This window comes from Mauremys mutica, chromosome 1 (genome assembly GCF_020497125.1).
Source record: "Mauremys mutica isolate MM-2020 ecotype Southern chromosome 1, ASM2049712v1, whole genome shotgun sequence".
Classification (NCBI taxonomy): domain Eukaryota; kingdom Metazoa; phylum Chordata; order Testudines; family Geoemydidae; genus Mauremys; species Mauremys mutica.
In genome coordinates, this window is record NC_059072.1 from 220,915,980 (window position 1) to 220,930,979 (window position 15,000).

The 15,000-nt window shown below is 41.6% G+C and overlaps 2 protein-coding genes across 5 annotated transcripts in view; one reads left to right on the plus strand and one right to left on the minus strand.

The window, feature by feature from the left end:
- Positions 1 to 4,339, plus strand: part of ARX (aristaless related homeobox) — an 11,541-nt gene extending 7,202 nt beyond the window's left edge. The window contains exons 4-6 of one of the 2 annotated variants that reach the window (XM_045006006.1): positions 168 to 237; positions 322 to 496; positions 3,230 to 4,339. In XM_045006006.1, the coding sequence (XP_044861941.1) occupies positions 168 to 237; positions 322 to 496; positions 3,230 to 3,470 (486 nt within the window). In that variant the 3' untranslated portion in view covers positions 3,471 to 4,339. Of the gene's footprint in view, positions 1 to 167; positions 497 to 3,229 lie in introns of both variants that reach the window. The other variant, XM_045005926.1, reaches the window with a different exon arrangement.
- A 5,151-nt stretch (positions 4,340 to 9,490) lies between these two features.
- Positions 9,491 to 15,000, minus strand: part of POLA1 (DNA polymerase alpha 1, catalytic subunit) — a 350,282-nt gene continuing 344,772 nt past the window's right edge. For 2 of the 3 annotated variants that reach the window (XM_045006207.1, XM_045006127.1), the window contains exon 37: positions 9,491 to 10,771. In XM_045006207.1, coding sequence (XP_044862142.1) covers positions 10,599 to 10,771 — 173 coding nt within the window. In that variant the 3' untranslated portion in view covers positions 9,491 to 10,598. The remainder of the gene's footprint in view (positions 10,772 to 15,000) is intronic. The other variant, XM_045006369.1, reaches the window with a different exon arrangement.

The window sequence follows — 15,000 nt, forward strand, 5'->3', positions numbered from 1 at the left end:
AACTGCCATTTGTAGTCTAAAATCCTATCCAGTTCTGCCCTGTCTGCCTGCTGAGGGTTTGGGGTAGAAATGCTCGAGACCTGTCCGGAAAATGTATCATGTCTGCTGGGCAAAACATTTGGAGACGAGGCCAGAAATATTAAAACCAATTTTCTTTTGGATTTCAGGTATGGTTCCAGAACCGTAGGGCTAAATGGCGGAAGAGGGAAAAGGCTGGGGCTCAGACACACACCCCAGGTTTGCCTTTCCCTGGTCCCCTGTCAGCAACTCACCCACTCAGTCCATACCTTGATGCTAGTCCTTTCCCTCCTCATCACCCAGCTCTAGACTCCGCCTGGACTGCTGCTGCAGCAGCTGCTGCTGCCGCCTTCCCTAGTCTACCTCCTCCACCTGGTTCTGCAACTTTGCCACCAAGTGGGACTCCGCTAGGCCTCAGCACTTTCCTGGGCGCAGCTGTATTCCGGCATCCAGCCTTCATCAGCCCTGCATTTGGCAGGTAACACGTTCAGCGTTTTCCATTTGCAAATGCGGTGTATAGTATAACCAGTACAGGGGGGTGGAGGTTGGGGAGGAGAAAGCGTGTGCCATGAAACATGGCTTTCGGGAGCCACGGCTGCCTACTGCAATCCAACTTGTGTGCAATTAAGGCAGTTCTCTTGCCTGGATTAGTTAGGCACCTCTTAGTTGAATTTACACTACAGATTATTCATGGGGAGGAAGGGGAGGACAGACAAATGAGGTGAAATGGCAGAATTCCAAGCACTTGACGTCTGCATGCTACAACCTGACTCCTTAATGTACAGTGCTCAGAGTCTCAGGTGGAGGTTAATGTTAATAGAACTGTCTCGAAAGAGTAACAAGAAAGTTTTCGAAGAGTTGCTATGGTGTGAGGCGTGGTGGCAGTGGGTCAAGAGAAAAGGTAACGTCTCACCCTGAGCTGGTCTCCCTCAAGTGACTTGTTGCCAATGATGCTTCCCCGGTAGAGCTGGGTGAATAATTTGTAGCGTGTAATTTGATTAATTTTGCCTCTTTTGCTGTGCACAAATTGTCCTCGAGCAGCCTATCGTTTTCTTGAACGTATTAGTTATTTAAAACCATTCACAGAATTATAACGACTCTGGGTTGGTAGATCTCTCGCAAGCAGTTCATTGTGGATTATTTGATATTCGAAATTCGAGCTGTGTTGGTTAGTGTTGATTGGACGCACAGGTCACATGTTACGCTTCGGTTCCCTGACTAGATGACTCTTAGAACCAGATTGTCACCATGAATATTCACGTCTACTAATTCAATATCTGCTCTCTGGAAATAGTCTCTTATATTTGGTTGACATTCACGGTTTCCACAAACATTCCTGCCCCTCGCATCACTCGCTAGAGTATTTGTAGCAAGGGAACACAACACAGGCGAAGCATTCAATAATTAGTAGGACTCGTCCTAAAAAATATTTTGGAGTATTTGCCCGGGTCTATTTCTCAGTGTGTTTTATACCTCAATCTACTAGTCGTGTAAGACACTGAAATAAAAGAAACGATTCACGTATATTATAGCTTCCTTTATTTAAATGAAAACCAAATGATGAACTAAAAAGTCTGTAGTTAATCACACAGACAGAGAAACAATAGAAGGATTTATTAAGCTGGAGAGAGAAGTGAAAATAAAACTGAATGTAACTGCAATGATCTCTGCTTAGGAGAACAAAGAAATAATAGATTCATTCAACTGAGCAGCCACTTTAACAAAATCGTCGGGAGGAAAATAAAAAAAATCTAAGTAAAATTAGTTTCTTAGTCTAAACCAATACAATTAAACAGTTTATGCATCAGATTGTAGTCAGTGACTCAATTTACCTAATGGAACAAGTGATGTTACAGTGCTGTCACGCCCCCTGCTTAGAGCGATGATTTCACAGTTTATCACTTCTCTTGTAGCATTAGTGCAGTCCTTCTACGTTTTTTTCCCCCCTGACAACAAATTGAAAAGTGAACTGTAAAAGCTTACTAACTCAGCCTGGATAATGGGCTATAAGATTAAAATAGGCATGACAGAGCAAATTCACATCCACCTTGAAATGTAGCATTTCAGTATGTAGTAGGTGATTTAAAACTGTTAAATTTAACAAGTTCACCACAACAGGGATTACCTCCCACTAATCAAACCTATCATTGTTTTGATATATATAGTATCGCTAGATTTTACCAGTAGAATTAGGGGTTCTGAAGAATCTAAAAGCTTGTGTTAAACTGAGCAGTAATTGACCTTTTAAAAGGAATGTGTTCCATTCTTGCCAATGTTAATACTTAATATTTGCATCAAAGCCTCAGAAAGAAAAAAAAATTCGCAGCAGCCAATATGGGAGCTTAGCGTGCTAGGGCTTAGTATGTAGACCCTGATGCCTTCAAGGAACACAGTTCAGTTCCTAGCCGTGATGATGTCAATAATCACATCCTTGGTTAATGGAGAGTCTGTACATCTTGATGTGCCAGTCAAGGGGGTCACTTGCACTCTTCAGAGTGACTGCTCTGGTGAGAGAAGTAAGAAAAACTAGAGGGAAGGCATTTAAAAGATTGTGTCATTGAGCCTGGATGCTAGGTTGCTGGATAATAATTGGCATTCCACTGTGAGGAAATCAACAGGAATGCCACTTCCTGCTGGTATGGGCATCAGTGCTGAGGAACGGTTAAGACACTTTGGGCATCAGGACTATAGAACCTTTAAAAGAGGAAGATGATTGTGGAGGGGGGAAGGGGAAAGGCAGAAATCCACTGGGGGAAAAGAGAGGAATAGTATAATGGAAGAGTTTAACGTGTGCAGCGTTGCTATTTTAAATGATAGCTAAGGAGAAAACAATCCCCCAAAGCGTTTCATTTTGGAATTCCTCTCCCTATTAAGTGTAAATCACAGTATCAACTGCTCCTGACAGTGTGCTCTAGTGTGAGCGGCTGTCACCAGCAAATCTGAGAGAATTAGACTCGCTTTTTTTTTAATCTTTTGACTGCCAGCGTTGAGATTTTTTTTCAACGTCTTTGTCTTTTCTACATTAGTGATAATACTCCGCTGCTTAGCTCTGACATGAACTCAGAACTCTTAGTGGAAGCGAACAGGGAAGGGGGGTGCGGAAAGGAACAGATATGACAACGCTGGTCACCTTAATGTGACAAAACAACAGCAACAGACACACGCACATAAGCTGCCTTGGTTTTGACCAAAATGTTTACTTTACTTGCAGGCTCTTTTCCACTATGGCTCCCCTGACTAGTGCTTCCACTGCTGCTGCCCTACTGAGACAGCCCACTCCTGCCGTGGAAAGTGCAGTGCAATCAAGTGGGCTATCAGATCCAGCAACAGCTGCAGCAGACAGACGGGCTTCTAGCATAGCAGCTCTGAGGCTGAAAGCAAAAGAACACGCAGCTCAGCTCACACAGCTCAATATTATCCCTGGAAACAGCACAGGGAAAGAGGTGTGCTAAAATAAATAAGTAAATAAAGGTCACCTCAGCTAGCACGAATCAAGACCAAATGGAAAAAGAGGACCAGCGATTAAGACATTGGATAGGTTCTCGGGTTAGGAACTTGAAGAAAGCAAGCATCAGCACTCACATGAGTGAACCAACATTTACAAGCTCCTGAATAAGTAACTCCTTGGCTGGTACATTTTAAAACTGTACACTACATTAATTTCTTCACTGGAGATTAGGCAAAAAGAGCTCCTAATAAGATATTATATTATATAGCATTAAAGTTACATCCATCCCTACCCCACCCCTTTTCTGGACATCTGGCTAAATAAATAAATTGCAATTGCCAAAAAAATACCTAAACCTCCCACATAGCTTCTTAAAATAACATCTTAGGATGTTAAGTTGTTCTATCAGGAGCACTGGAGAACTATTTCACGTTATTGTAGCCAGCTGCATATTGTCAACCAAGGATGCTGCCAGTGCAGAATGAAAGTGAATTTGATGCTGTAAGATAACCAGTGCACTTAAAGGAAAGGGGTATATCTTTTTCTTGTTATATTCTTTAACACTACACCAACCAAGGTTTTTATATCAAACCAAAGGGAAATACACTGCTAGAATATGGACTGTTTAAGTCACTAAACTGTGATTATTGATTCTGTACATACCATTGTTATAAAAAAAAACAGAGCTTTGTATATTTGAAATGTTATAAAACAATTGCACTCAGTGTAGTGTTGTAAAAGTTTGTCATTCTGTAGATTCTTACTGTGTTGTAGATATAATAGGGTTCCTAGACAAATATTTATGTACAACCCCTTTATTTAACTTATTAACTGTAGAGATTTCCGAAACTCTAAAAAGACAATGGTACAGTACTTTTGTGTAATGTCGTTATTGTTAACACTTTTCCTTGCTATTAAGTGGAGAAGTGCCACACTCAGAAAATAAAAAATATATATAAATATATATATGTTTAACAAAAAGAATTGTGAAGGATACATTGAAGTATATGGCATTTAATAGCGTCACTGGAAACAACCACGGAGATACCAGCGGTGTAACAAATAGGGGTTATTATAACTGTCTAATAGATTGTTACCCTCAAAACTGCTGTAGGAGGAAGCCGAGATCCCTGTCTTTAGCATGGGCGGGTTTTTATTGTTTTAAGTCAACAAAATAGGAATTTCTTTTAAAAGATTGAACGTGGAATATGTTTCTGATCCGCCTGCCCTAAAACTCGGAACAAGTTGAAACTCGCTGAGACGCAGACCCCTCCTCCAGTCATTGGTGGCGGGGTCCAGCATGTGTGTAGCTATTGCATATTAACTGGCCTACAGACTTCAAGTCGGCCCCCCACGTGCTTTCAGGGCGCCGTTGATTTAGCCGAAGGGGCGTAGGCAGAGTGGGGGCTTGTGGCAGCAGCAGGGAGACACCGGCGCTCCAGGCCTTGCAGCGCAGGGGAACTGTGGGAAGCCAAACTTGTAGCCCCTCTTGTCGAAGATGGGTGTAGCGTGGTGGTACCCGCAGTTATTCCTCCACCCGGCCCGCTCCCAGCACTGCAGGCTGCCAAGGCCGAGCCCCGTGTAGGGCGGCGACACTGGCGAGGAGGTTCAGCCTGGCCCTTTACACAGGGATGTGTGTGTGGGGGGGGGGGGGAGGTGTCTGTGAGCGGGGCGCTGTGTCCCGGTCCCTGCACTGCTCCGGTCGGGCCCTGCGGGGCTGGTTTGGCTGCTGCCCAGGGAAGGGCTGTGCTGGGGGGGGCGTTATTCCCGCTGGCACTGGCGGGAAGCCAGGTGGGGCGGGGACACCAGCAGCCGGGGAAAGGTGCCGCTAAAGGTGCCCTGGGAGGTGCCCAGCGCTAGTCCCGGCCCCAGCGGGGGAACAAGCCCGGGGAGGCCCGGCCGGGGCGGGGGCGGGGTCGGTGCTGATGACTCGTGGGCCGGGCGGGAAGCGCGTGGCAGAGCCGCACTCCGGTTCTAGGCGTCGGGGCCAATCCGGCGCCGCGCCCCAAAGCGGGCGGGCGGGAAAGCCCGTCTCGTGCCCGCCGGCCCCGGCGGTGCTGCCCTGCCCGTGCCCCGAGGCGCTGCGGGCCGGGGCCGGGGCCGCCCCGCCCTTGCCTGAGGCGCCGGCAGTTCGGGGCCCGGTAGCTGAGGGTGGCTGGGCGCGGCCCGCCGGCGGGTTTGACGCCATCGCTTCTCCTTTTTTACCCTTCCCCGGAGCAGGAGCAAATCGCGTGAAATCGGCCCCCGGCTCCCAGCCCGGGCCGGCCAATGGCCGCGCCTGGCCCTGTGTCACCAGCCTCCTAATCGCGGCTCCCTCGGCTGCCGCAAACACGCCCGAGCCCGCGGCCCCCCGGTTCTTTCCCCGCGCTCCAGCGGGCAGGAAGCTCCCCCCGCGCCCCAGCGCCCCCCGCCTTCCAGCGGGGCCCCCCGCCCAACATCTGACGGGGCGCGCCGGACAGACTCCCGGCAGCTTTTCAAAGCGGCCAAAGAAACCAATTTTCTTCTCCCCCCAAACCTCCGCCAGCGCTGAATGCGGGGGGCTGGAAGGAGCCACTGGAGCGTGCTTAGAGGAGTTTATGGGATTTTCCCGAATGATTTAATCTAATTGTGAGCATTATTACTGAATGGCAGCCCGCGCTGGCCCTCATATCTGGGAACGCTTCGCCTCAATGCAAGGGGAGCCTGACCCTCCCTCCGCCCCCCACCCCCGGCTCAACCCCCCCCCCCCCCCAGAGCCGGAACAATCGCCAAAGAAATCCTGACGCTTGGATGTAGCGCTAGAGAGGCAGGACTCATGGCAACCCGGTTCTCTCCCAGGGCCAAATCCCCCACCAGCTGCTCTCGCATGGAGGAGCCAAGCAGAGTTCCCAGCCCAGGGCTTCCCTTACTCCCTGTTCCGCTCCAGGGCGGGCAGAACAAGAGGGTCCCTCCGGCAGCCCGGACACAAACTGGCTCCAGAGACAGCTCGGCGCAGTGAAAATTGCGGCGCAAGGCGTCCCGAGCGAAGGGCACGTTCTGCAGCAGGCAGAACCCGGGCGCACTTCAGTTCGCCCCCGTCCCGCCGGGGGGGGGGGGGGTCGCACACCTTTCCTGGCTTAGAAGGAGACGGGTGCAGTGGGACTGCTCCGGAGTAGAATTAAGAGGTGCAAACCCCAGAGGAAGGTAAATATTATTTATCTGATCCCCCCACCGCCCCCAGTTGTGTGCGGAGGTGATCACACACAGAGAGGCCACTTTGACAGACCTGAATTGTTTGTTTTTATGAACAAGTTACAGTTCCCCTAAATAACTACACATTTCACTGACAGCATTATATATACACACATCTATATTTTAGAGTTTTCAAATGGGTGCAAAAATTACGGGAAAAATAACGTTTGTCCCTGGACGTTATTAACTGTACAGTTTGAAGTATACATTTTTACTGCAAAGAAAAGGGACTCATTATCAAGCCATTACGCATTAAGAAATGTCATTCAGTCATTTTTATTCTTTCTGCTGAAATCTTCGTAAAAGCCCGAATCATACTTCCACAAGCAGCAATTTTGCTAATCCAGGGGGTTATTACTCTGGGCCCTTATTAGGATCTATACTACTGGCAAGCAATCCTATAACGTTCTCAAAAGAAGTTTACCTCCGTGTTATAAAACCAGTAGTGGTATTTATACTGTGCAATAATTAGTGTATTACTTGAATCCACTAACAGGTTCATTTTATCTCTGCACAAAACCTCTGGTCTGCTTATAGAAAGCTTGTGCCTCCTTTGGCGCTGTTAAAGTGGTGACAGAGTGAATGAAGGCTGGTAGCACTTTCTCCTTTTGCCTTGCCTTAATTCCCATCTCTTTCTGCTCTCATCCAATTAGTGCAGTGTATTAAGCGGTTTATCATCTCATAGTCAGCTATTGAGAGAAACAAGGCGAACACTTTGCAATAGAGCCTGCTCTCCTTTGACACCCTCAGGTACTTACATATTCCACTGTGCTATGAATAATAGAGGAAGAATAGAGCACTAATTCCCTCATCAAAGAATGCCTTGTCTGCTGCTTTGCTCAACAACACCATTCTGATCAAAAGAAAAGCAATAAAGCTTAGCATAACAAAACGAAACCTACTTATTAGCTTAGTGGTTAAATTAATGCAGAGCCGCTGCTATTCAAAACCAAGGTTTGAAAACAGCCTCCAATAACCTGATAATACTGCCTTCGGGATGAAGGAATTTTAATCTGAAATTTGAAGCTGGCACAGATGAGTTAATCTATTAAACTGCTATAAGGAGAATTCACCACGAACTGTTCAATTAAGAAATATTTAAGGTGCTCTACAGAAGATAGACAAATAGAGCAAAAGGGAAGATGGTCTGAAGTTTGGAATTAGCAAAGTGCATTTTGCAGTGAAAAAGGGAATTTTGGCACAGGACCAAATGGATTTGCGGTATGAATTGTTTTTAATAACATATAAATGCCCTATGTGAAGTCTGGCTTCTTAATTTGTGTATCAACATTGCTCTCCCCAAACTGAAAAAAAGAAAGGAGAAAAGAAAAAAAAATGTTTAACTGTAGTAGATTTGTGAGCTGCAGCAGGGAGAGGTACAAGGGAGAATGTGGAATAATTCAGCCTAGATCAGTTTCAAAATACAAGCCTGTGAACTTCAACCTTTCTCAAATTATTTACAGCACTAAGTCAACTGTAGCCATTTCCTATATACATAGAATATTGAAAAAAATATAGAAAGATGATTTTGCATTTCCCAGCCTTTCTCCAGGGCCAAAAAGAGACAAATTGCTTAGGGTTTATTAGTAAGGAAAAAGGCAGTTGTTCCTTGCCAGGAATTCAACTCTGATCTGAGACAAAGCAAAAATTGCCTGAAATTGGGAAAAGCATTCATTTCCGATTCCCCATCTGATTGTGGCTGGCTACAGTCGCTGTAGAGGGGATTTTGGCTTTTCTCTATCATAAAAACAGGGTTTAATCCTTCTTTTCTGTGTGATGGAAGTACAACTTTACTAGAGTTACAAAAATGGATACTATATATTGCTGCACCCTTCACAATTATTCCACAACCTTCATTTAACTTAAAACTCCCTAACCTAGTAAACTAACAGGCTATTCAACAATGATTATACAGAGATACAAATGCCAGAGTAACCGTTTTATTTGTATATAATCCTTCTATGTCTTGAAGAATGTAATCATTTTACTACTTTAAAAATTCTACCTAGTCTCATTGGTCAAGTCAAATAATAATTTGACTTGATACAGTGAAAATCTCAAATATACAGGAAATTAAAAAAGAAGACAGGCTATTGATTATTGTATCTTTCAATGGTCTGTAACTTGATTGTTTCATTTAGACAGCAAGACCTTATTTTAGACCCTACATCTGAGAAATTATCTGTTATAACAATCTGACTAAATATGCTGAATGAATGCACAAGTAGTACTGCTCGATGCATCCAGATGTATGGGATAAAATTGACCCTAAACTGATAACTGTTGACAAGCACGCTCTCATTTACTTTAGTAGGACTACTTGTGTGAGTAAAACTTGCAGGAATTAGCTCAATGTTTGAGAAAGCAAATGTATACTTGGACATACACGACATCAATAGCTACATAACAGTGTTACCCCAGAGCACTCTCTGGTGAAATTTTATAAACAAATATGATATAAACACGTACACTCAATCACACACAATGCCCTTTGATATCTAGTGGGTTTGTGCTGGTACTCTCACTATTTCCTAGCTTCAAGCCTTTTTCTTAGTTTTCATTGAACCAAACTGACCTTTTAAAAGCAGAGATGCATATACCTCTGTAAATTGTACCGTGAATTTAGAGGAATGGACTAAGGGTAAGTCTACACTGCAATAAAACGCCCGCTGCTGGCCAGTGTCAGTTGATTTGGGCTGTAGGATTGCAGTGTAGAGGTTCAGGCTCAGTAAGGAACACTGAGCTGTGGGACCCTCTCCCCTGTTGTGTCTGGTATATACAAAGGATCCAGTCAAATTTTCTTTCACTAGAAAACTTTATTTTTTTCCGTCAAGCAGTAAGACACTTTTTATACTGTTACATATTTTAAAAAGCATTTTATAGTCTTGAATTAACAAATACATGACACTGTAAACCTAACATAGACTGTAATACTTATTGAAAAGTACAAACAACCTTAAATTTTTCCTCCTCCTACACAAAAGAACTAACAATTTTTATTATAATTTCTTGTCATTTCTGTTTGTCATTTTACTGGCAGTAAACAGGCAATAAGATTTGTTTATAAAACCATTAAAACTTTAGTATGGCCATAATCACTTTTATCACAAAACACTAACTTTTTTTTTTTTTTTTTGGCTACACTGCATTGTATCCACATTTTTGTCACTGACTGTTTATATCATCTGATTTTTGCATGGAATAAAGATAGGTATCTGTGTGCTTGGTCTGTGTAGCTGGTGAGCTGACTGCATATTTATTTCTTTAGAATAGCAAGACATTACTTATGTTTAAGTACAAAGAAAGTACATATAAAACAGAAAAAAATATGGTTCTCTGTTTTTGGTAACTACAGGTTATAAAACTGCCATCCCTTGTTCAGTACCTTTATATATAAATCTTAAAAGTAAAGCCCCCTTCAGAAGACGGTATTAGGACACTAGGAGGCTTTTAGGTTTAGTATTGTTTTTAATTGGTATGTTTACGATAGGAAAGTAGATAAACTATGAAAAGGCAAAACATTAGTGCTCCTACTGAGACCTCTACTAACCTCTTTTCCTAAGAGCACCTCTACTAAATACCCTGGAGCAAAGTCTAGGATCACTTACATTCCAGCAACTCTCACTGGGAATTATTCAATTAAAGCAGCAATTCCCCCACCCCCTTTTCCCTCATAGGTCTAGATACAACACAATATATATACACAAAATCAACTATTTAGGTGGTCCAGTAAATCACTATATTCTGTTTTTATCTTTACTTTTTTTTCCTCCATTGAGAAACCAATATGATTAAAACACATCTGTCTTTTATCTATGTTGAAATCAAAGTATTATTGTTTAAAATGGGAAAGCCAGAGGAGAAAAAAGATTATTGCTTCTGAAGGACAACAAACCTCTCTTCTCCCACCATTTTCACTTAATCATTGTCTTTCATTACTGGGATCTCTCACAGATTTTACTATACTGAAAGTCTGAAAGAGTTTGCCGAGGTTTACTTCAGAATAGCCACTCAAGGACAGAAATTTGTCTACTGTGTTCTTCAACTTTCTGTAAACCTCTGTCTCATTTATGGTCAGCTTCCTCTTCATGCTTTCTAAAAACAAAAGAGAAGGATTAAAAGATCAAAAAGGGAAACACTTTTTCATTAATCTTTTAAAATAAGATGTGGTTAACTGTTGCTGGAGACACAAAACAAATTTTACGGCAATAGCTTCAGACTTTTTCTGTGCTCTCATCCTCCACTTACCTTTTTCAACACAATGATTTACCCACATGTTTAGGAGGGATGTCAAAATTGTAACTCACAGAGACAATGAATCTAGTTCAACAAGAATGGTGTGACCATCTGTCACACCACAACTGAACTGGCGAAGTACCTCCTGTCAGTTACTGACAGGAAGTGCTGCTTGGCCAGAAATGCTGGCCTCTACTGATGGAGGGAGAAAGTGGTTGCTGATTAGACACAACATCAGAGAAAACTAGGTGTGTGTTGTCATTGACAAACGATTATTAAAAAAAGTGGGATCATGAAACTTCTCACATAGGGTAGGCAGCATGTCTAGTGGTTGGAAAAGGTGATCAGGCATCTGGAGACCCAGCATGAAATTCTGGCCCTAGTGAAGTCAATGCTTTTTTTGCCATTGAAGTCAATGGCATCATGATTTCATCCCTTGTTCTTATTCCTATCTGTATCACTGGATCACTGAAATACCTTGGGCTGGTCTATCTCTCTGTTCCCAGGTCTCCTCATCTGGAAAATGGGAATATTAATACACATCTATCATTGTAATGCACTTCAAGATCTTTGATGAAAGGCATTAAGTGCACACTATTAACAAAGGAGGAACTCCTCATGACTGCAACTTCCTACCCTAACATGTAAGTAAGATAAGCCTATCGTCTTAGCTAATAGGACTTATTTGGAAGGCATCAGATTCTCTTGATGTACCAATGAATAGGCCATTCCAAAGTATTTGGTTGGCATGATATCTCTGACAAAACACATAAAGCCACTTTCTTTTTTAAATTTATTTATTTTTTAAATTTAGTTTTATAACAATATAGAAAAAATAAACAAGCCCCCTTATCTTTGGCTGTGAGTGCCTTATCAAAATGACAAACACAATCCAACTAAGAGTAAAATCAGCAGATATTCCACATGCCAACAATAAAATACCTGGTAAAGATCAAGTCCAACAATGCTCCTCTTTCCAAACCGGTTCCAATCATGCCCCTCCCTCTTCATAAGCCCAGGTAAATAGATAAGCCTCATAGTGTGCCTGGAAGGTCAACCGATTCAGACATTTTTGGACTAGTGGATATGCAGGAAGTGGTTCCAAAGTTGAGGGAGCTCCAGCTTTTATACTGGGGGAACTCCAGCTGTAGCCCCTCTGCTGATCAAAATGGTGACAGTATGGCACAGGGAGATACACAATCTCTTGAAGCAGCTCTCAAGCCATTTTGGCATAGCATAAGCATGTATCCTGCAAGCATCCCACACACCTTTCCTATTACACATGATTCTTGACCTGCTACAACCGGTCTCATTCCTTGCTGTCCTCTGAGCAGAGACTGAAGCATTTCATTACATTATTTATATTACAAAAATGCCCCAAAATACATATTCCATGTAAAAACCGTAAGAATAATTCTTTCTTAACTAGCCAGTACTACACTTTGTGGTTTGTTACAATAACATCAATCTTTAGGGAAGTGAGCATTTCCCAGGAGCAATGAGAGCCACATGTTTTTTGGGACTCAGTGACTTTTCCAGTCCATCCATGTAGAGTCAGGCTAAAAAAATTAAGGTGGAGAGATGAACACATCCCATTGATCTAGCTTGTGTCCTATCCATGGGAATGAAGAAGGACCCATATAATGTATGAGGACCTGGGAGAAAAACATTAGATAGGAGGGACAAAGTACTGGGGGAAAATAATCACAAATCTGGAATTTTATAACCATGTTATAAAACATCTTTGACCTTTGCAGGATTTTTCACGGTAAGTTCACTACCTAATAATTTGATACAATATACCTAGCTTCAGGTATTATTGTTGCTTCCTCAATTCATACAACTAGCTTTTCACATTTATTTACACAGCAACTTCCACTGAAGCCAATCTTTGCACATATTAATGCAAATTTCTTTTGTTTTAAAATTATGATAGTTAAACAGGATTAAAAAGTGTACATAAAATTTTAGGTACTTTACAAACAACTCTAATGAGGAAGGGTTTGGTCCCCAAAGGATTACATTTATGCTTAATTTTAAGTATGTGAGAATTTACGTGCCCAACTTCACACACACGTATAAGTGTGTGCAGGATCAGGTCCTAAGTCATCAATGTATGGAGTCAACTTGAGTATAACATAGCTGAATTACTATTTGTCTCTATTCAGTCTATCATCAAATTATCTTTTTCTACTGGTAAAAGATAACTTAAAATTCAGCCTAAAGAGAATAAAAAAACAGATTAAAGATTCTGTATTTTAATCAGATTTGAGTCACTATAGCATAAAACACATGCAATTAACCTGGAAACACTTTAAATGTTGGGTCTAATTAAACATAACTGTGAAAAGATACATTAAATCCTGTAGTAACTCAGTATATTGTCAAACAAAAATTAAACTAACCATAATCCTCAAGACACTAAGCAGTTCATATATTGCTAAAGTGTAAGAGATATTAAAGGATTTTATTTGCAACTGCTCATGTCCTGGCAAAACTGAGGAAACTTGTGCTTACTGTACCACCAACTGTATCATGAAGTGTCTAAACTTGAAGTTCAAAATTAGGCTAAAATAGTTTTAAAGCTTCACAGAGCCCAGGAGAGACCAAGGTGAAGTGTATCAATGTATAGAAACAGCTGCTACATATGGAAGGAGCAGGAAGACACATTAATCAGGAAAAGAACAACTAAACTGAAACAATAAAGCAATGCTGAAGTGAAGAACAAAAAAAAAAACAGACACACACATCACTCAAAATCTGTCTCAAGCCATTCCACTAGCAGAGTTTCTAGCTTTTGTTCACTAGATCTAAACATTCATTGTTCATGGTAACCTTTCTGAAAATTTACATTAATTACTTTAAAAGATTGCTAGATGGAATTTTTTTTTAAGGCAGAAGGGAAAGGTGGAATGGGAAAGGAAAAATAAAAGTGGCTGCATTAAATTAGTGGGAGGATAATTTTAAGTCTTAATTATAAAATATGTTATACCACTAAATTCAGACTGCAGTTTTATCTGCAGTACAGCAATACTATGCATTTGAATGACACAAGTGCATCTGATGACTGGGGAGAACAGATTTAAAGAACTGTAGTAATACAGTGCAGGGGAAGATGAGAGAGGACACAGCTCCTGATGTGTTTACCTCCTCTGCTGATGGGATATTGACTTTTCCCACCAGGTTGGTTAGAAAGGGGACTATTTACGCTGCCACACAGCAGAGTAAGAATGACAACCAGCATCACTCTGTGCTCCTCTTAGTAAAAGACAACTGTGACCACCGTATATCACACAGTCAGTCAATACTTTCAAGTTACCATACCATCCAACTTAAAGATGCATATAAAAGCTCACATTTTCTTCCTAAATGAGAACTGAATCAATAACAAACCTAAGGCCCTCTGAGAACAAAGCTATAAACATTGAATAGAATTGCTTTTCAACACTTGGGCACAAGTATGAAAATAGTTTATTACCTAATACTATCACTTTTTTTTTAACCTAATGTCCATACACAATGGCAAGTTTTCATTTACAATTGTTAATATTTGCAAAAATTTAATATAAAAAAATATAATGTACAAAAAGCGCCAGTGTTTTATGTAAAAATAAAGGAAGAAATTTAAAGTTTTTAAAATAGATTTAAAAAATGGAAATTAAGATTATAAATTTGATCTTGCAAAACAAAACTCATATCATAATCCCTAAAGTAATGTAATTACTCTTGATAAATATTTCAGAACCAAACTCCTTTGCCAAACATGTAGGGAGAAAAACGTCCCCATTCCTCATAATACAGAATGATCTTTTACTGATCCAAACTATTAGACAGAAGTTCCTATAAAACTTCCCATGTGTTCCTCCTCTTACCCCTCCACTTTTCTTTTTAACTGAGTGAAGAATGCTCTTCTTTTTGAAGAGGTATCTGAATCTTATCTACCCCACACAGTTGTGTGGATGGATGAAGCAAAGACGGAAATGTCTCAATGTATTGTTAAATATTTTCCACTTGCCACTCTTTACCTTCATTCTTATAAAAATGGTGCACAGAGAACCAAGCACTTTTGCTCTTGTCTGCAGAACGGT